Raw genomic sequence first — 22,284 nt, 5'->3', positions numbered from 1 at the left:
TTTTGTAATATTGTGTGAAGTCTGGGATACAAGATTAACATTCAGAAATCTGTTGCATTTCTGTATACCAACAGCAAAATATTAGAAAAATAATATAAAAATAGCTTTTAAAAATCACACCCCCAAATATTAAATACCTAGGAATAAACCTGACCAAGGAGGTGAAAGACTTTTATGCTGAGAACCGTTAAACATTAATCAAGGAAATTAAAGAGGATTCAAAGAAATGGAAAAATATTCCATGCTCCTGGATGGGAGGAATTAATATTGTTAAAATGGCCATACTACTCGAGGCAATCTACAGATTCAATAAAATCCCTGTCAAATTACCCATGACATTTTTCATAGAACAAACAATTAAAAAATTTATATGGAAGACTTCCCATTGCAGTACAGTGGAAAAGCATCTGACTAGTATCCATGAGGATGCAGGTTCAATCCCTGTCCTTGCTTAGTGGGTCGGGGATCTGGCATTGCCAGGAGCTGTGCGTAGGCCACAGATGGGGCTCAGATCTCGTGTTGCTGTGGCTGTGGCGTAGGCTGGCAGCTGCAGCTCTGATTCGACCCCTAGCCTGGGAACTTCCATATGCCATGGGTGCAGCCCTAAAAAGCAAAAACAAACAGACAAAAACCCCCAACAATTTATATGGAACCACAAAAGACCCAGAATTGCCAAAGCAATCCTGTGGAAAAAAACCAAGCAGAAGGCGTCATCTAATTTTAGAACATTTTTATTGCTCCAAAGAGAAATCTCCCATCCATTAGCCATTAGCCCATCCATTCCCATCATTCCCCTTCTCTCCTCCCTCCAGTCCCTAGCAACCATTGATCTATGATGGATTTGCCTATTCTGGACATTTCATATGCATACAGAATGATGCGGCGTGTGGTCTTTTGCGTCTGGCTTCTTTCACTTAGCATGTTTTTAAGGTTTCTCTGTGTGGGGCATGTATCAGTCCCATTTTATGGCCAATAATATTCCGCTGTAAGAATGGACACATGGCATTTTGTTTATCATTCACCAGCTGATGGATATGTGAGTTGTTTCTACTTTTAGGCTCTCATAAATAATGCTGTTATGATATGCATGTACAAATTTTTGTGTAAACCTATCTTTCAGTTCTTTTGGTTGTACACCTAGGAGTGGAATTGCTGGATCATATGTAACACTGTTTAATATTTTGTTCAACTGCCAGAATGTTTTCCAAGCGGCTGCACCATTTTAGGTTCCAACTTGTAATATATGAGAGTTCCAACTGCCCCACGTTGTGGACAGTACTTGTTTTTGTCATTTATAATAGTAATCCTAAACTGTGTGCATTTTTGTCTTAATTTTATTGCAAAACTAATGATGTTAAGCATTTTTTTTTTCATGTGCTTACTGGCCGTTTATGTATTTTATTTACTTGTTTGTTTATTTATTTATTTTGCTTTTTAGAGCCACACCTGTGGCATATGGAGGTTCCCAGGCTAGGGATGGAATCAGAGCTGCAGCTGCTGGCCTACATCACAGCCAAAGCAACACCAGATCTGAGCCTGTCTTCGACCTACACCACCGCTCATGGCAACGCCGGATCCTTAATCCGCTGAGTGAGGCCAGGGATCAAACCCTCGTCCTCATGGATGCTAGTCAGGCTCATTTCCGCTGAGCCATAACAGGAACTCCTATGTATTTTTGAATAAATGTTTATTCAAATCTCTCGCCCATTTAAAAAAATGGGTTATGGAGTTCCTGTTGTGGCACCGCGGAAATGAATCTGACTAGTATCCATGAGCATGCGGGTTCCATCCCTGGCCTCACTCAGTGGGTTGGGGATCTGGCTTTGCCATGATCTGTGGTGTAGGTTGCAGACCTGGCTCGGCTCTGGTGTTGCTGTGGCTGTGGTGTAGGCTGGCAGCTGTAGCTCTGATTGGAACCCTAGCTTGGGAAACTCCATATGCTGCAGGCGTGGGCCTAAAAAAATAAATCAATCAATAAAATAAAACAAAATTTAAAAAGTGGGTTATTACTATTGAGTCTTAAGAGATTTTTTAATTCAATGAATTTTATTATATTTAATTGTACAACCATCAACCTAATTTTAGAACATGTAAGTGTTCTTTAAATTGTCTAGATACAAGTCCCTTAGCATATACAAGATTTACAAATATATTCTCCCATTCTGGGAATTTTCTTTTCACTTTCTTGATGGTATTGATTGAAGTACAAAAGTTTTAAATTTTGATAAAGTTCAAATAATCAATTCTTAAATTTATCACTTGTGCATTTGTTATATCTAAGAGAGTATTGCCTAACTCAATGTACTTACTATGTTTTCTTCTCAGAGTTCTATACTTTTAGCTCTTACATGTTTTTGAGGCATTTTGATTCAATTTTTGCATATAACATGAGGTGAGGACCCAAAAGCATTCTTTTTTTAATTTTAATTGTAGGTTTTTGTTGTTTTTGTTTTTGTTTTTTGTCTTTTTAGGGCTGCACTGGAGGCATATGGAGGTTCCCAGGCGAGGGGTCCAATCAGAGCTAAAACTTCAGGCCTACACCACAGCCACAGCAACCTGGGATCCAAGCTGAGTCTTCGACCTACACCACAACTCACAGCCCTTAACCCACTGAGCAGGGCTAGGGATAGAACCCGTGTCCTCATGGATACTAGTCAGTTTCATTAACCACTGAGCCGTGACGGGAACTCCCAAAAGCATTGTTTTGCATGTAGATATCCACATGCCCTAGTATCATTTGTTGAAAACCTTATTTTTCCCCATTGTATTGTCTTCACATGGAGGCTTCGTTTTCTTTCTTTCTGAGGCTCAGATTTGTCAGTACTGATAACACAAGGTTCTTAACCACTGAGGCACCAGGGAAACCTGGAGGCTTCTTCTTTATGCCTGGATGTCTGCAGGATTTTTGTCATCTTTCTTTTGGCTGCAGAATGCAGTAGCTTGATGTGGGGTTGGGGCCTCAGTTCCCAGACCAGGGAATGAACCCAGGACACTGCAGTAAAAGCATTGAATTCTAACCATTAGACCACCAGGGAACTCCTAAGGATTTTTTACATTTAAAGTTCAGAAATGTAAGCAGAAAGGGTCTTTATGGCAATTGTTCTGTATCACTTTTTTCTTTTTCCTGTTCCTATGCTATTTAGGTAGGTTCATCTCATGGAAAACTATATTGCATGCTAAGAGGGTTTTTTTTTTTTTTTCCCAAAAAGAATTAACATCTCTTCTAAAATTCAGTAAGTTTTTTTTTGTATTTAAATTAATAAAACATTTATTTTTTATTACTCAAATGAATTTATCACATCTGTAGTTGTATAATGATCATAACAATCTGATTTCACAGGATTTCCATCCCACAGCCCAGGCATCCCCCCACCCCCCAAAACTTATTTATTTTTATAGCCACATCTGTGGCATATGGAAGTTCCCAGGCCAGTGATTGAATCTGAGCCACAGCTGTTACCTAAGCTGCAGCTGAAGCATCATGGGATCCTTTAACCCACTGTGCTGGGCTGGGGATTGAGCTTGCACCCCTGTCAGGACCCAAGCCACTGAAGTCTTGTTCTTTTTTTCAGGGCCACAGGTGCAGCATATGGAAGTTGCCAAGCTAGGGGTAGAATCAGAGATACAGCTGCCGCCCTACGCCACAGCTACAGCAATATAGGATCCGAGCCACATCTTCGACGTACACCACAGATTATGGCAAAGCCAGATCCTTGACCCACTAAGCAAGGCCAGAGATCGAACTTGAGTCTCCATGGATACTAGTTGGGTTCGTTACTGCTGAGCCACTGTGGGAAGTCCTGCAGTCTTATTCTCAACCCACTGTGCCATGGGGGAAATTTCTAAAGTTAATAAAACTTAATGCTCTTTATATTTTAAAAATAGCCAGTGTGGCACAATCCATTCTATAAAATGATTTCTGCCCTTATCTTGATTATCTCTCCCCCCATCACAGAGTAATATCCAGAACCATGATCACTGTTAACATCGATTTTTTTTTTCTAAGTGATAGAACTTCAGGAGATACACTAATTTTTTCTTTGTACCTCTCTGAGTGGATTAATTTTTTAATAATGAGAATATATAATTTTTATTTATTTATTTTTTGCTCTTTAGGGCTGCACCCGTGGCATATGGAAGTTCCCAGGCTAGGGGTTGAATTGGAGTTTCAGCTGTTGGCCTATGCTGTAGCCCGTGACATGCTCCATCCTTAACCCATTGAGTGAAGCCAGGGATCAAATTTGCATCCTGATCGATAATGTACCAAGTCCTTAAGGGGAACTCCCTAAAACTGTATTAACTATAGTCACCTTATTATGTATTACAGCCCCAGGATTTATCTTTATTTATTTTTTATAATAGCTGAATCTGTGGCAACTGAAAGTTCCCAGGCCAGGGATTGAATCCAAGCTGTAGTTGCATTGCCAGATCATTTAACCCATTGTGCCAGGCTGGGGATCAAACCTGCACCTCTGCAGAAACCCAAGCCTCTGCAGTGGGTTTCTTAACACACTGTGCCACAGCAGGAACTCAAAGGACTTTTTATTTTTGTCTTTTTTAGGGCCGCACCCGCGGCATATGGAGGTTCCCAGGCTAGGGGTTGAATCGGAGCTGTTGCCACCGGCCTATGCCACAGCCACACCAGATTCGAGCCATCTGCAACCTACACCACAGCTCACGGCAACACTGGATCCTTAACCCACTGAGCGAGGCCAGGGATCGAACCCGCAACCTCATGGTTCTTAGTTGGATTCGTTTCTGCTGCGCCACGACAGGAACTCCTCAGAGGACTTTTAACTTCTGCACACTTTTTTAACCCCCTTCACCCAATTTCCCTTCCTCCAACACTTGACTAATTTCTTGACTAGAGATTCCTTATCTCTGACTAAAGTAGCTAAATATTCATCAGTTTCTCAATACTGGCCCTTTGAAACTACTTTAAAGGCTTTGCACAGAATATTCCATTTAATCTTCTCATCAACACCTCAGAAATAGAAACTATTATTATCCCAGTTTAACAGATGTGACAGTTGAGGCTTGGTGATGTTAATTAGCTTTCCTGTGGGTAACTGAAGAAATGCAGGAAAACTTGGTGCCTTTGTTGCCCTCCACTTCTCTCTCCAAGGCCCATGAAGAATTCCCAGGACACTTACAGATTTTTAAATTACTCAATGAATTTTATTACATTTATAGTTGTACAACGATCATCATGACCCAATTTTATAGCATTTCCATCGCAAACTCCCAGCCCATCCCCCCACCCCCCAACCTGTTTCCTTTGGAAACCCTAAGTTTTTCAAAGTCTGTGAGTCAGTATCCAGGACACTATGGTTAAGTGGAAATCATGTAGTGGGGTGTTTGAGACCCGAGCCTTGGGTTCTGGCATGTTCTCAGTCCTCTTGCTTGGTTTTTCTTTCCCCTGTACCCTGCCTTTCAGCTGTGTCATTTCTTGCTTTTCCCATTTCCTGCAGCCCCCCATTTATCCTTTACAATGCATAGGATTTCTCCCTGATGCATTCTATTTCCAATCTACCCACTTTTTAATCTGCCCACATTCATTTGGTTCAATGTTTGTCTGTCCTATCAGACTATCCATTCCTGGAAGGCAGAGACTGCGTGATGCATCTTTCCACTCCCATAGTGTCACTCGGGGCTCAATAAATATTTGGTCAATTCCATTTTGAGACTTAGTTCTATTGTTAACCTCATTCTGTCACTATCTTAGGATGATTTCCTTCTCTAAACCCTGACAGCACTTTCATTTTGTGCACCTGATTTACCCCCTTAGCAATGCTGCTGTCTATTGCTTTTTTTTTTTTAATGTACACAGTCTACAATAAAACAGTTGGAGAAATACAAACGTGCTTTATTCTATCTGTCCTTAATCTTAGACCTAAGCCTTGTTCCCATGAGAAACTCAAAACACGGAGTTCCCATCGTGGCGCAGTGGAAACTAGGAACCATAAGGTTGTGGGTTTGATCCCTGGCCTCGCTCAGTGGGTTAAGGATCCGGCGGTGCCATGGGCTGTGGTGTAGGTTGCAGACATGGCTAGGATCTGGCTTTGCTGTGGCTGTAGCGTTGGCCGGCAGCTGTAGCTCCGATTCAACCCCTAGCCTGGGAACTCCCATATGCTGTGGATGCGGCTCTAAAAAGCAAAAAAAAAAAAAATAAATAAAAATAAATAAATAAAGCAATTCAAATTATAATAGCATCAAAAAGAACAAAATACTTAACAAGGTAAAATGGTATAACTGCTATGGAAAATATTTTGGTGGCTCCTCAGAATGCTAAACCCAGAATTATCATATGATTCAGAAATCCCACTTCTGGGAGTTTCCTTGTGGCACAGTGGTTAAGAATATGGTGTCACTGCAGTGGCTTTGGTTGATGCTGCGGTGCAGGTTCCACCTCTGTCCTGGGAACTTTCACATGCTATAGGCATGCCAGAAAAAAAAAAAACAACAAAAAATAAAAAACAAATCACCCAAACCAGAAATTTCACTTTTAGATATATATCCAAAGGAAATGAAACCAGGAACTTAAACAGATACTTACATGCTAATTTTTGTTACAGTATTATTATTATTATTTTTTTAGTACCACACCTGAGGCACATGGAAGTTCCCAGGCTAGGGGTGAAGTGGAGCTGCAGCTGCCGGCCTACGCCACAGCCACGCAACCCCAGATCCAAGCCACATCTGCGACCTATGCCGCAGTCCATGGCGATGTCAGATCCTTAACCCACTGAGCAAGGCCAGGATTGAACCCACATCCTCACGGGTACTAGTCAGGTTCTTAACCCGCTGAGCCACAGTGGGAACTCTTCACACGTCACAATTTCAAAACTTACTGCAGTTTCAGTGAACAGGACAGTGTGGTAGTGGCCTGAGTTTGGTCAATGGAATAGAATTGAGAATCAAGACATAAGCCTTTACAAATACAACTAACTTGTCTTTCACAAGTTACCAGGACAATTCAATGGTGAAAGAATAGTCTTCACCAAATGATGGTGGGACTACTGGCTTGGTATATGCAAAAGAATGAAGTTGGGCCCCCTACTTCACATCAGATGCAAAAATTAATTCAAAGGAGATTAAACTCCTAAAGTGGAGTAATGGCTTCAGGGTGCAGGGCTTGTTTTGGGGGCAACATTGATTGTGGTGATTGGTACACAACCCTGGGAATACAGTCATTGAATTTCATATTTCAAGTGGGTGAATTGTATGTTACATGGGTTATATCTCAATTGATATTTTAAAAAGTGATACGAGGAGTTCCCTGGTGGCCTAGTGGTTAAGGATCTAGCATTGTCACTGCTGAGGCTCAGGTCACTGCCATGGTGCCAGTTTGATCTTTGGCCCAGGAAGTTCCACATGCCATGGGCACAAACCAAAAAAGAAAGAAACAAAAGGGAGTTCCCATCGTGGCGCAGTGGTTAACGAATCTGACTAGGAACCATGAGGTTGCGGGTTTGGTCCCTGGCCTTGCTCAGTGGGTTAACGATCCGGTGTTGCCGTGAGCTGTGGTGTAGGTTGCAGACGAGGCTCGGATCCTGAGTTGCTGTGGCTCTGGCGTAGGCCGGTGGCTGCAGCTCCGATTCAACCCCTAGCCTGGGAACCTCCATATGCCGCGGGAGCGGCCCAAGAAATAGCAACAATAACAAAAAAAAAAAAAAAAAGACAAAAAAAGAAAGAAACAAAAGAATCATATAAATACTCTTCCCACAGACATGGAAAGAATAATAAAGGAATACTATTAACAACTTTATGCCCACAGATTGAATAACTTAGATGAAATGCTCCAATTTCCTTTTTCTTTTTTTTACCTATGCCTGTACCCTGTGGAAGTTCTCAGGTCACGGATTGAATCTGTGCTAGTCTAATTTCTTCAAAGACAGAAACTACCAAAACTCACACAATAAGGGACAGAAAGACAATCTGAATAGACTTATGTCTCTTTAAAAAATTAGGTTGAGGTGCTCCCATTGTGGGTCTATGGTTAACGAACCTGATCAGCATCCATGATGATGTGGGTTCGATTCCTGGCCTTGCTCAGTGGGTTAAGGATCTGGCGTTGCCATGAGCTGTGGTGCAGGTCACAGATGTGGTTTGGATCTGGCATTGTCGTGGCTGTGGCATAGGTTGGCGGGTACAGCTCCAATTGGACTCCTAGCCTGGGAAACTCCATATGCCAGGGGTGCAGCTCTAAAAAGCAAAAAAAAAAAAAAATAAATAAAAAAATAGAAAGGTTGATAATAATTTTCCCCCAAATAAAGTACCAGGTCCAGATGTTTTCACTGTTGAATTTGACCAACATTTAAAGAAGAAATTGTGCTAATTTTCTACAATCTCCTCCTAAAAAGAGAATAGAGAGAGCATTCCCTAACTCATTCTATGAGGCCAACATTACCAAGACACTGAAACCAGACAAAGGCATGTACAGAAAACAAGCCACAAACCAGCATATCTCATGAACATAGATGCAACTGAATCTATGGCAAATTGAATCTAACAATATGTAAAAAGAATTATATACCATAACCAAGTGGGGTTTATTCCAAGTATGCTGGTTTGACTGACTGGATCAATAGCACAAAATTAATGTAATCTAAGATACCACCATGCTAAAGAAGAAAACTCATATGATCATATTAGCGGTGCGGAAAAACATTCGACAAAATCCACCCTTCATTCTATGGCTAAAAATTCTCAGCAAACTTGGAAGAGGGGAGAAATTCAACTTGAGAAAAAACATTTACCAAACTCCCCTACAGTTCACATCATACTTAATGGTGATAAACTAGACACTCTACCACTAAGACTGGGAACAAGGCAAAGATACCCACTCTTATCACTTCTACTCAACACCTTAATGGAAGGCCTATCCAGTGCAATAGGAAAAGGAAATAAAATGAATACAGATTAAGGAAGAAGAAATAGGAGTTCCCTTGTGGCTCAGTGGTTAACAAATCTGATCAGGAACCATGAGGTTGGGGGTTCGATCCCTGGCCTTGCTCAGTGGATTAAGGATTTGGCATTGCCATGAGCTGTGGTGTAGGTCACAGACACAGCTCGAATCTGGTGTTGCTGTGGTTGTGGCGTAGGCCAGTGGGTACAGCTCTGATTAGACCCTTAGTCTGGGAATCTCCATATGCTGCAGGAGTGGCCCTAGAAAAGGCAAGAAGACAAAAAAAAAAAAAAGACAAAAAAAAAGAAACAAAACTGTATTTGTTCAGATGGAATTACTGCTTATGTAAAAAGTCATGAAGAATCGACTAAAAAAACTTGTGAATGTAGCAACATCACAGCACATAGGTTAGTAGTATATAAATGTGGACTGATTTCCCATAGACCACCAGGGAACAATTAGAATTTGAAATAAAAAACACAGTACCACTTATAATAGCAAATACATAAATATGAAATATTTAGGTATAAATCTAATGAAATATGTATAGGCTGTATATGAGGAAAACTACAAAACTGATGAAAGAAAATGAAGATCCAAATAAATGAAGAGACAGTCCCTGTTCACAGACTAGAACATGAAATGTTACTAAGATGTCAATTCCTTCCCAACTTGATCTATAGATTTATGTAATCCCAATCAAAATTTCAGGAGGCTGTTTTGTAGATATTAACAGATTCTAAGCTTTAGATGAAAAGATGAAAGACCTAGAATAACCAACACAACACTGAAGAACAAAGTTAGAGAACTGATACTGCTCAACTTCAAAATTTACTATAAAGCTAGAGATTGAAACAGAGGGATACTGGACATAGAGACAGACTTGGCATTGCCAAGGGAGAGAAGGCTCATGGAGAGGTGAAGTGGGAGGCTGAGGTTAGCAGATGTAAGCTATTTATATACAGAATGGATAAATAACAAGGTCCTAATGTATAGCACAGGCAATTTTATATTCTATATCCTATGATAAACTATAATGGAAAAGAATATAAAAATTAAAATATATATACATATATAACTGAATCACTGTGCTGTATAGCAGAAATTAGTACAATACTGTAAATCAACTATATATTAAAATATATAGACAGTTTAATTTTTTTTGCTTTTTAGGGCTGCACCTGTGGCACATGGAGGTTCCCAGGCTAGGGGTCAAATCAGAGCTGTAGCTGTCGGCTTACACCACAGCTGCAGCAACGCCAGATCCAAGCAGCATCTGCGACTTGCACCATAGCTCACGGCAATGCCAGATCCTTAACCCACTGAGCAAGGCCAAGGATCGAACCTGCAACCTCATGGTTCCTAGTCAGATTCATTTCCCTTGCGCCACGATGGGAACTCCTAGACAATTTAATATTTAGGGGAAAAAAAAAACAAACCCAGAGTGGTATTGGCAAAAGAACAGAAAATTATGTCAATGGGACAGAACACAGAGCCCAGAAATACGCTTCCACATAAACATTCAACTGATCTCCGACAAGGGGGCAAAGGCAATTTAATTAAGAATAGTCTTTTCAATAAATAGTGCTGAACAATTGGATATCCATGCCCCCCCCCCAAAAAAAAACAAATAAAAACCAAAAAGTTTACATGGTTCTTAACAACTTTCACAAAAATTATCTCAAACTGGATCATTAAAGCCTAAATGTAAAACACAAAACCATGAAACTACTATAACAAAACACAGGAGAAAATCTAGGTGACCTTGGATTTTGATAATATCTTTAAATATAATCCAAAAGCACAATTATTAAAGAAAAAACTGATGTTGTACTTTACTAAAATTAAAAGCTTCTCTCAAAAAGACACTATTAAGTAAATGAAAAGACAGGCCACAGACAGGGAGAAAATGTTTGCAAAACACATATCTGAAGAAGAGCGGATATCCAAAATATACAAAGAACTCTTAAAACTCAATCAGAAAACAAACAAATTAAATAAAATATGGGCAAAGATCTGAACAAATACCTCATCAAAACCATATAAAGGACTTCCTGTTGTGGCTCAGTGGTAACGAACCCTACCAGTATCCATGAGGATGTGGTCTGATCCCTGGCCTCATTCAGTGGGCTAAGGATCTGGTGTTGCTGTGGCTGTGGCGTAGGCCAGTAGCTGCAGCTCTGATTTGACCCCTAGCCTGGGAACTTTCATATGTCGTGGGTGCAGCCCTAAAAAGCAACCCCCCTAAAAAAACAAAGCCCCAAAAACAAAACAGAAAAACATATGAAGGAGTCCCCTTGTGGCACAGTAGGTTAACGATCCAGTGTTGTCACTGCTGTGGCTCCAGTTGCTGGTGTGGTGTGGATTCGATTCTTGGCCCAGGAACTTGCATATGCCGTAGACATTGCCAAAAAAAAAAAAAAAAAAAGATTAAAAGTGTGATTAAAAAAAGCAAGATATAAAGATGGCAAATGAACATTTGAAAAAATGTTTAACATCATGTCGTTAGGGAACTGCGAATGAAAACAATTAGATACGACTATAGGGAGTTCCCATCATGGCTCAGGGGTTAACAAACGCAACTAGCATCCATGAGGACGAGGGTTTGATCCCTGGCCCTGCTGAATGGGTTAAGGATCCAGCGTTGCCGTGAGCAGGTGCAGCTCGGATCCTGCGTTGCTGTGCCTGTGGCGTAGGCAGTAGCTCCAGCTCCAATTTGACCCCTAGCCTGGGCACTTCCATATGCCTCAACTGTGGTCCTAAAAAAAAAACAAAAAACAAAATAAAACTAATCCATAAGGGAGAGTAGATCAGTGTTTACCTTGGTGGGGTGGTGATGGGAGGGCAGAGCTGGATTGACTACAGAGGAGCACTTTTCCTGGTTTACAGTAACATCTTATATCTTTATATGCATGTTAATCACAATGTCAAACCCCATAAAACTGTACATTTAAGATTTAGGTATCTTACTCTCTGTAATTATACCACAATGAAATTGACTATGGGGGGGAGAGTCAAGACGGTTGATTATTTTAGGGGAGGTAGAAGGTTGTCAGTAGATTGGAGCTGTTAGAGGTTTTATGAGGTGACTGGCAAAGTTCTATTTCTTAGCCTGGGGGGCCATTTCAAAATTGTTCTTAAGGGAGTTCCCATCGTGGCTCAGCGGAAACGAATCTGACTAGTATTCATGAAGATGCAGGTTTGATCCCTGGCCTCGCTCAGTGGGTTAAGGATCCAGCATTGCTGTGAGCTGTGGTGTAGGTCAAAGATGTGGCTTGGACCCTACGTTGCTGTGGCTGTGGCATAGGTTGGTGGCTACAGTTAGTTCCCATATGACCCTTAGCCTGGGAACCTCCATGTGCCACAGGTGTGGACCTAAAAAGACAAAAAAAAATTGTTCTTAAGAACTTACAAAGTTGCATTTTTGTTTCATGTACTCTTCTGTATCTGTGCTGTATCTTACAATAAAAAAAGTATAAAAACTTACATTCTTTTAAAGGTATCCATTTTACCACAGGTTGGGTTGAACTATATACAAAAATTGTGTGATTCTATATTACTATGATAATCACTGAAAATAAAAATACTCTCAGACATTTAATGATCTTTTGAAATATCCAGGTTTTAAACCACTATATGAAAGATTTCCTAGACCAAGCAGATCAATTCCCCCCACCCCCCAGATTTATGTATCTTTGGTTTTCTACTGTAAAGAACAGAATCCAAATTAAAGTCTTTTTCTTGTGTGTGACTTTTTAGGGCCACACCTGTGGCACATGGAAATTCACAGGCTAGGGGTCCAATCAGAGCTACAGCTGCCGACCTACACCACAGCTCACAGCAATGCCGGATCTTTAACCTACTGAGTGAGGCCAGGGATCCAACATGAATCCTCATGGATACTAGTTGGGTTTGGTTTGTTTCTGCTGAGCCACAATGGGAAAAATCAAGCTGTTTTTTTTTTTTTTTTTTTTACTAAATTAAATTTAATTGTATTTCTTTTAAGGGCTGTTCCTATATAGCACATGGCAGTTCCTAAGCTAGGGCTGAAATGGAGCTGCAGCTTCCAGCCTACATCAAAGCCGCAGCAATGCCAGACTGAGCCGCATCTATGACCTACACTGCAGCTTGTGGCAACAATCAATCCTTAACCTACTAAAGTCAGAAATCGAACTTACATCCTCACCAACATGTCGGGTTCTTAACCCACCGAGCTTCAGTGGGAATGCCAACAAGCTGTTATTTTTTTTTGTCTTTTATCTTTTTAGGTCCGCTCCCGTGGCATATGGAGATTCCCAGGCTAGGGGTCTAATCTAGCTTTAGCCGCTGTCCTGCACCAGAGCCACAGCAACGCCAGATCCGAGTTGCATCTGTAACCTACACCACAGCTCAAGGCAACACCAGATCCTTAACCCACTGAGCCTGGCCAGGGATCAAACCCGCAACCTCGTGGTTCCTAGTCGGATTCGTTTCCACTGCGCCACGACGGGAACTCCTCCAACAAGCTGTTCTTAAATAACGTTGTATATGTAGATAGGATTTATCTCCCCCTCCCCCATCCATCCTTTCCCAACTTTTTTTTTAAGGGCTGCACCCACGGCATATGGAGGTTCCCAGGCTAGGGGTCAAGTCGGAGCTACAGCCCCGGCCCATGCCATAGCCACAGCAATGCCAGATCTGAGCCGTCTCTGCGACCTGTACCACAGCTCATGGCAATGCCAGATCCTTAACCCACTGAGCAAGACCAGGGATTGAACCCACAACCTCACGGTTACTAGTTGGATTCGTTTCCGCTGTGCCACAACAGAAACTCCCATTCTTTTCCAACTTCTGATCATACTATCCTCACAACGTGAGGGAAGATAGAAAACACTTTTGTTCTAACCTGCACTGACATCAACACTAGCACTGACAAACTTCCTTTGACCGGAGTTACTGAAGTTTTGTTTAAACAGAGGGAAGAACTCCTTTAGAGAGAACAGGCCTGTAGTGTAGGATTCCAAATGCCTGGGTCTGTCCTTCACGTGCCAGCACACCACGTGCCATTGGGTCATATGCACAGCTGAGAAATGGAGGCAAAGCATCCCTGTTCTCGCAGTCACACTATACTGGCATCTAGTACACAATCAGGAGCACCTTCAAGTTCAAATACTCCAGTGCAGCAGCATTGATGGTGCCAAGGATTTGTTTAGCTTGGGCTATGCCATCCCTACGGCCTAACCGGACTAAGGCTGAGGGCTTGCTTTGCTTCCCTCTTCCCCAATCCTACAACCAGTGAGAGTTCATCTTTCCCCTTTGAGGAAGGCTGTCTCAGGAGAGCCAGAACATGGGTCCCAGAGACTGGATCAGAATCAGAACAGATTCCTGTCTCAAGTCTGTTCAGGTTAAGGCAAAAAGCCAGCCTGGGCTACCTTATCATTAAAGCTAGTTCACAGGGAGCAATAGCAGGCCTGTAAAGAAAACCTACTCTCCTCAAGGTTCACTCCCATTACCACAGCCTTAAGTGTCCTATACTATGACCAATTTATATCTGCCATGGGAGACAATACAACCAAAGGCCAACAGACTTCACCATTGTGACATCTTCAAAATACCAGGGCAAATGGAACTCCACATGGAACAGCACAACCACAACAGAGAAGACTCAACAATGAATGAGAAACTATAGCAGGGTAAAGAACTGAGTGAGGCTCAGATAGTGATGAACTTTATAAAAAGATGCAAACTGCTTATGTACAAAAACCTCTTTGAGTCTTTTATTGACGTTTGGAGATGTGCAGTACAGACAATTAACAGCATCACACCAGCTACAGAAGTACAGGTAACCAAGAATGTACTTCAGAACAAGGATCTCAGAGCAACTTGGTGCTGTTGCCTGCTCTGAACCTCCACAAAAACCCAACTCTGACACACGCAGGACAGACAATATAACAAGTTCACTTTGAAATGGTTCGTTAAAAAAAAAAAATGGTAAGAATTGATAGTTCCAACCCTTTAGAGAGAGATGTGGCAGGTCTCTCGGTGCCATGGCACTGCTTTAGAAGGCCAGCGTGGGCATCTGAAGGTCAGACAGAGGGAGAACCGACTGGGGTGAGGGGAAGAGGTTGGATTTTCAGTGTAGGGAGAGAATGGATGGTCCGGGCGGATACTTTCAGTCCAGGCTCAGTATGGGTCCGGCGGGAATCCATCAGATAAATACAGTTTAGCAACTGGAAGGCTGAAAAGTGCCAGCCAGTTATTTGTGTCACTGATTCCAAGTGGGAGACACTGAGGCATCAGGAGTCGTGGATGACACAGTACATGGAGAGGGAGACGCCTGGAGGAAAGACTGGAGGCCACTGTGCCAGATCAGCTCTGACCCTTCTGTGTCTCTGGATGCTATGGGTCCCTCTGCTTGCACAGGTGAATTAAAGAACGCTTCCTTTATTTCAATGTTCCACTTTGAAAATAAACACGGCCCTCCCCCCACCCCCAACGTCATTCTTCATAAATTCTGTTTCCAAAGACCTGATTTGGGGTCTAGACTTTTTCCTTCCGCTTCAATTTTGACACCTTCTTGACAGTCCCATTCTTGTTGAGAAGCTTCAGGACCCGATCTTTATGATCTAAAACCTTAAGCATGGAGTCTCTGGCCTCACTGATTTGATCCATCACAAGTTTACACCTCTGCATATTTCCCTGCAACAAAAGACACGTAGTCAATCAGTGTCTTCAAGACAATTTGGCTTTTAAAGAACTTCTCATCTTTGGGTGAAGCCATTTTGAGGCTTTCACATAGAAAAAAGGCCTTAGTATTTCCTCCTCTTCTTTATTTTTTGTCTTCTTAGTGCCGCACCCACAGCATATGGAGGTTCCCAGGCTAGGGGTCAAATCAGAGCTACAGCGGCCGGCCTATGCCAAAGCCACACTAGATCCAAGCCGAGTCTGTGACCTACACCACAGCTTACAGGAATGCCAGATCCTTAACCCACTGAGCGAGGCCAGGGATCGAACCCGGAACCTCATGCTTCCTAGTCAGATTTGTTTCCACTGTGCCATGACAGGAACTCCAATAAGTTTTTACTAAAGGTATTAGTGGACAGAAGTGGGAGAAGTAAGAAGAGAAAAGGGCCCTTTCAAACCTGTATTAGTTCATTTATTCGGTGTAAATCATCATCAGTTGCTGCTTTTTTCTTTGGGATAATCCCTTCCTGTAGATTGGTGAGTCGTTCATAAACATCGTGTTCTAGATTCGTCTGCAACAAACAAGAGGGAGGGCATCATGACCTTGGGGATGCTTGTCTTTGTCAAACTTAGGCAAACAACCCACATTGAATCACCTGTGTAAACTGGTATAAGATCTGTTTGGGTGATAAAATTTTCCCCCAATGAGTAAGGTACAGTACAATAAAGAAAACTCATCAACAACTTGTTATAATTCAGAGTCCATCCTCCCAGATAACTTTTAAATACTGCCCTTATTACAATTCCTCTCAAAAACAAGTCTTGTAAGTTTCATAGAAATCTGCTTTAATGAAAGACAAAAACCAGTCATGGCACCACATCTTAAAAAAATACTCATAAAAGACATTGTTTTTCAGATTACTGCTACTCTAGATGAAAGACTCTATGAGATTATTATTTTCATCACCTCCTCTTTATCTTGTTGAAGGAAGGATTCCGACCCTGGGGTGATGGAAATGGCCGAACACATAACACACTGGACAGCTGGGATCAACAGCAGTTTACTAGTCAATATACTCTCAGCCTAGGGGCAGACACTGCACACCCCACAGGGCCACATGAGGGCTGCACTCCATGAACGGGCAGGGAATACAGTGCACAAGCAGGCGCTGGAGTAGGCAGGCTTTGTAGTATTAAGAGGGAGCATTTATTTGAATAAGCTGGCAGAGAACTGAAGCCCACTATTCAGGGAGAAGTAGGAACTGTGCCTGGTCCCCATGATAAGGAGCAGACTGAGGAGGAGGGGCTTACAGTTCAGCCATTTGAGGCTCCCTCTGTTTCAGATGTCACAGCAGCACATAAAACTAAACCTTCATTGTAGGTCTTACATTACAGTTGTTCAGTATATTTTGGTTATGGAGACCAAAACTAAGATATATCAAGATTACAATTACATCCCATGGAATAGACACAGTAATTATATTACATGGCACATATAAAAATTTCACCATGACCCACGTTAACTGGAAATGCTTCAGTCAATCACTCAAAAGAAAATGCTCTATGAACTGAGATGTCTCCAGCAAGACGTAGCAACCCCTAAATAGCCACCTACCAGCTGCAGCAATTGGGCGGCACAGAGGTGGACTTTCCAGCCTTGGGCACGACAGGATACTCCTTTCTGATTAGCTATTTCCTGCAGCATAGCTTTCTTCTCCTCTGGAAGCATAAAAAAAAGTATATTTTAGTATTTTTTCTTGGCCATGCCCACAGCATGCAGAAATTCCTGGGCCAGGGACCAAATCTGCACCATAGGAGTGACAATGCCACATCCTTAACCTGCTAGGCTACCAGGGAACTCCCTGTGAAGTTTTAACATTACTGTTTAACTAAGACTTAAAATATTTTTTCACATTACATAGGTAATTCAGAAACATTAAAAAACCCCAGTTATTTATTAAAAAAATAATTTTGACAACTATTTGTCAAAAATGATACAATGTACAACACCAAGGCTGAACTCTAATGTAAATGATGACCTTTGTGCTTTTTTAAAAACAGGGGTTCCTGAGCTAGGGGCTGAATTGAGGTGCAGCTGCCGGCCTATGCCACAGCCCTGGCAATGCTGGATGGAGCCATACATGTGATGTACACCACAGCTCATGGCAACGCTGGATCCTTAACACACTGAGTGAGGCCAGGGATCGAACCTGCATCCTCATGGATACTATTTTGGATTCTTAGCCCACTAAGTCACAACAGGAACTCCAATGATGACCTTTGGCTGATAATTATATGTCAGCTTAGGCTCATCAAATGTAACAGATATATCACTGTGGTGAGGGGTGTTGATCATGGAGGAGGCTACATGTGTGTGGGGGTGGGGGGGGGAAACGGGAAATCTCTTTATCTTCCATTCAATTTTGCTTTAAACCTAAAAGGGATGAATGTTACTTCTTAGAGCACCTGAAAGTACTTGTATTTCAGTTACCAAAGGAGACAGGATGGGAGGTGGGGAGGGATGAGGTGGGAGTTTGAGATGGCAATGCTGTGAAATTAGGCTGTGATGATGGTAGTATAACTATAAATATAATAAAATTTACTGAGTTTAAAAAAGGTACTTGCATATTTCATTGTGAGCATTAAATATAATAAAATTTACTGAGTTTAAAAAAAGGTACTTGCATATTTCATTGTGAGCATTAAAAGAAACTTTTTAGTTTGAAATAAATTATAGATTCATAGACATTGCAAAGACAGTACAGAGATTTGGTAAGAGACTGGTATCTAGAATATGTGAGGAATTCTTACCACTCAATAATAAAAAGATAAACCATTTAAAAAGGGCAAAGGATCTGAACAGACATTTCTCCAAAAAAGAGATACGATGGCTAATAAACTCATCATTAGGCATTAGGAAGTGCACATCAGAACCACAGTGAAGTACCACTTCATACCCATTAGGATGCTATAGAGAAAAAGCAAGGGTTGGTGAGGATGTGGAGAAATCACAGCTCTCAGGCATTGCTGCTGGGAAAATAAAATGTATTCACTTGGGAAACCAGTCTGGGAGTTCCTAAGGTATTAAATATAGTTACCACACAACCCAGAAATTCCATTCCTAGGTATATGCCCAAGAGAAATGAAAACAGATGTTCCCACACAAATTTGGACAAAAATAATCACAGCACCATTATTCATAATCATCAAAAAGTGGAAACAAACCAAATGTCCATGAAGTGATGTAAGGATAAATAAAATGTGGTGTATATATCCATAAAACAGAATGTATTTGTTTTATTTTATTTTGTCTTTTTGCTATTTCTTTGGGCCGCTCCCTTGGCATATGGAGGTTCCCAGGCTAGGGGTCGAATCGGAGCTGTAGCCACTGGCCTACGCCAGAGCCACAGCAATGCGAGATCCGAGCCGTGTCTGCAATCTACACCACAGCTCATGGCAATGCTGGATTGTTAACCCACTGAGCAAGGGCAGGGACCGAACCCACAACCTCATGGTTCCTAGTCGGATTCGATAACCACTGCGCCACTATGGGAATTCCCAGAATGTATTTGGTGTGGAGGGGTGAAGGTGGCAGGAGTGGGGATGGTGGCTAAGCGTGGTAAAGTTTCTTACTGGGGTAATGAAAATATTTTAAAATTAACTGCAGTGATGGATGGGCAACTCTCTGACAAATCAATGAATTGTACACTTTAATGGGTAAGTTGTGCGCTATGTGAAATATGGCTTAATAAAGCTATTACTGGGGGGAAAAATAGTAAAGAGAGGAGTTCCTGTCATGATGCAGCAGAAACAAATCTGATTAGGAATCATGAGGCTGTGGGTTCAATCCCTGGCCTCACTCAGTGGGTTAAGGATCTGACATTGCTGTGAACTGTGGTGTAGGTTGCAAACACAGCTCAGATCCCACATTGCTGCGGCTCTAGTGTAGGCCAGTGGCTACAGTTCCAGTTGGACCCCTAGCCTGGGAACCTCCATATGCCACGGGTGTGACCCTCAGAAGCAAAAAAAAAAAGTAAAGAGAGGTCAAGTTCTTCCCCCTCACCTTGTTCCTCCCACTGTGAACACCTTAATAAGTGCAGCACAGTATCATACCCAGGAAATGGACACTGACGTAAAGGGAAGATACATCGTGTCCTGTGCAGATTCAGAACTACTGCATCACCAGACATCTCTCCTGTACTACACTTTTATGATCACACCACCCCTGCCCCATGACTAACCCCTAGATCACCAATTTGTTCTGTGTAATTTTGTCAATTCAAGATTGTTAGATAGAATCACGTGGTATGTGTCCTTCTAAGTAAGATTAGCTTTTTCCACTAAGCACAGGCACAATGCCCTTGAGACCCATCCAAGCTGTTGCATTAGTAGTTCTTTCCTATCCATTCCTCAGTAGTACTCAATGATACTACAGTTTGCTTAACCATTTGATGTCATCTGTGTTGTTTCCAGCTTTTGCCTCTTACTTAAAAAGCTGCTATGAACACCTGTGTATAGGTTTTTGTGTGGACACAGGTTTTCATTTTTCTGGGATAAATGCCCACGAGTGCAGCTGTTGGGTCATACAGTAAGTCTATGTTTAGTTTTAATGAAACTGCCAAACTCTTTCCACAGCGGCTCAGCAATGTATGAGACAACTGACTTGTGCTCTGACAGTGTTCTGCTAAGCAACTTCCCCAGTGAAACCTGGGAAATTTTAAAACAATCCTTTAAAGTCTTTGGGAAAGGTCCCCAAGGGCAAACGGCAATGTAGGAAGATCTATTCAAGCAAGTCTACTAAAATGTGGTAACAACAGTAAGTCTGCAGTGTTTGAACCAAGGCTGTTCTCGTTCTCCTTCTCCTCCAGTTCAGAGAGGCTGAGACTCCATTCCAGATTGTTGCAGCCTAGAACCCAGGCTCCCCTGTCCTCCAACTCCTAGGGAGAGGAATTTCTTCCCAGGAGTAGCAGGTCATTTCTCATCCTGATCCCTAGTGCCAAGGCTAAGTCCCAGTTGAGTCTAAGTGACAAGTGGGGGGCTCCCTTCTGTTAAACCCCCACTTGTAGAATGGAGGCTATGCCTTAGGCAAGGGGTGCTGAGAACACTGGGGCCCCAGGAGGCCTTTTTTTGGCTTGTGACATAGTGGCTTCAGGCCAGGAGAGGCAAGTTAAGTCAACGCCAGGCTGCTCACTCCTCTTCCCTCCACTGAGTGCTCACCTCCTAGAGTGAGGTGTTACTCAGAGAAGGCTGCCACCCCCAACTCCACACCATCTCCAGAGCCTTAGGCTCAGAGCTTTTGCCTGCAGGGAGCAAGAGGCCATGAAATAGAAAACTTCTAATCTCTTTCCAAAGGAACAAGCTCTACTTTCAACAGTGTGAAGTTCAAAATTAAAGGTGCTCCCAAGAACAGTGGAGGGTGTAGGAAAGGAAAATGGGTCGAAATGCACAGACCCGATGGACACACAGCTTAGACTGTGCAGGAGAGAACATGGAACAAGACAGCTGGCAGGAGTGCTCCTGAGGGAAGAATACCATGCACTGACCTCAGGAACCATCCTGCCCAAGAGCTACAATGTGACTGTGTTAGTCTGAAGAGGAGTTTGTGTTTCAAGGCATACTCCAGTGCTGTGTGCTAGCAGAGCAGATGGCATGCAAGTTTCAGTGGATCATCAGCTGGATGTGGTCAGGGCAACAGTGGGAAAGAACCCTATCAATACCACTGTCATGCCAGGGTGACTGTGGAGGCACCCAAAGCCACACCTCCCCAAGGAGTAACATCAGAGCCTGAACATGCCATGCTGCTGCTTGGACAGAAGGATTAGACTTCCATACAAAAATCTTGCTGGTCACTAAACAAACTAGCAAATGACAATAGCAAGTCTTGGAGGAGGCAGGGAGATTAGTGTCCAGACTTAACAATAGTTTACAACATCCAGTTTCCAACAAAAATTATGAAGCATGCAAAGAAACAGGACAGTATGACCCACATATGGGGAAAAAGAGACAGGCATCAGAAACTGCAGGAGAAGAGTGACTAGATTTCAGATTTATCAGAAAAAGATTTCAAAGCAGCCATTATGGATAAATTCAGAATGCAAAGAAAGCATGAGTGAAGGAGGTATGATGATCATGTCACATTAAATAGAGAATAACAATAAAGACATAGGGATTATTTATTTTCTTTTTCCTTTTCTTCTTCTTCTTTTTTTTTTGTCGTTTTAGTGCCACACCTGTGGCATATGGAGGTTCCCAGGCTAGAGGTGGAATAGGAGCTACAGCTGCCAGCCTTCGCCACAGCCACAGAAATGCAGGATCCTTAACCTACTGAACGAGGCCAGGGATTGAACCTGCGTCCTCATGGATACTCGTCAGATTCATTTCTGCTGAGCCACGACAGGAACTCCATAGAAATTACTTTTTAAGAAAAGAACCAAGTGAAAATTCTGGAGTTAAAGAGTACAGTAAAGGAAATTTAAAAATCTATTAGAGGGGCTCAAGAATAGAACTGGATTGGTACAAAAGAGAATTAGTAAAGTTGAAGACAGCTTGATAGAGGTTATGCAAGCTGAAGAATGGAGGGAAAAAAAGAAATGAAGAAAAATGAACAGGGCCCCAGAGGAATGTGGAACACCATTAAGAGCACCAAGGTATGTATCATGGAGTACCAAAAGGAAGAAGTATTCAAAGAAAAAATGGCTGAAAACTTCTCACAT

At 42.1% G+C, this 22,284-nt stretch overlaps 1 protein-coding gene and 1 long non-coding RNA gene across 8 annotated transcripts in view; one reads left to right on the top strand and one right to left on the bottom strand.

The window, feature by feature from the left end:
- The window catches only part of LOC125123195 (uncharacterized), a 77,525-nt gene that overhangs the window by 32,624 nt on the left and 22,617 nt on the right, over window positions 1-22,284 (top strand). The window lies entirely within an intron of this gene.
- Window positions 14,638-22,284, bottom strand: part of SAP130 (Sin3A associated protein 130) — a 94,923-nt gene continuing 87,276 nt past the window's right edge. For all 7 annotated transcript variants that reach the window (XM_047772593.1, XM_047772596.1, XM_047772597.1 and 4 more), the window contains 3 exons: window positions 17,187-17,290; window positions 16,030-16,143; window positions 14,638-15,586 (listed from right to left, as the gene is read on the bottom strand). In XM_047772593.1, the coding sequence (XP_047628549.1) occupies window positions 15,428-15,586; window positions 16,030-16,143; window positions 17,187-17,290 (377 nt within the window). In that variant the 3' untranslated portion in view covers window positions 14,638-15,427. The remainder of the gene's footprint in view (window positions 15,587-16,029; window positions 16,144-17,186; window positions 17,291-22,284) is intronic.

The sequence above is a fragment of the Phacochoerus africanus genome, chromosome 3 (assembly GCF_016906955.1).
Source record: "Phacochoerus africanus isolate WHEZ1 chromosome 3, ROS_Pafr_v1, whole genome shotgun sequence".
NCBI classification, from domain to species: domain Eukaryota; kingdom Metazoa; phylum Chordata; class Mammalia; order Artiodactyla; family Suidae; genus Phacochoerus; species Phacochoerus africanus.
Note: the sequence above shows the minus strand (reverse complement) of the source record. Positions and strands in the feature narration are given on the sequence as shown.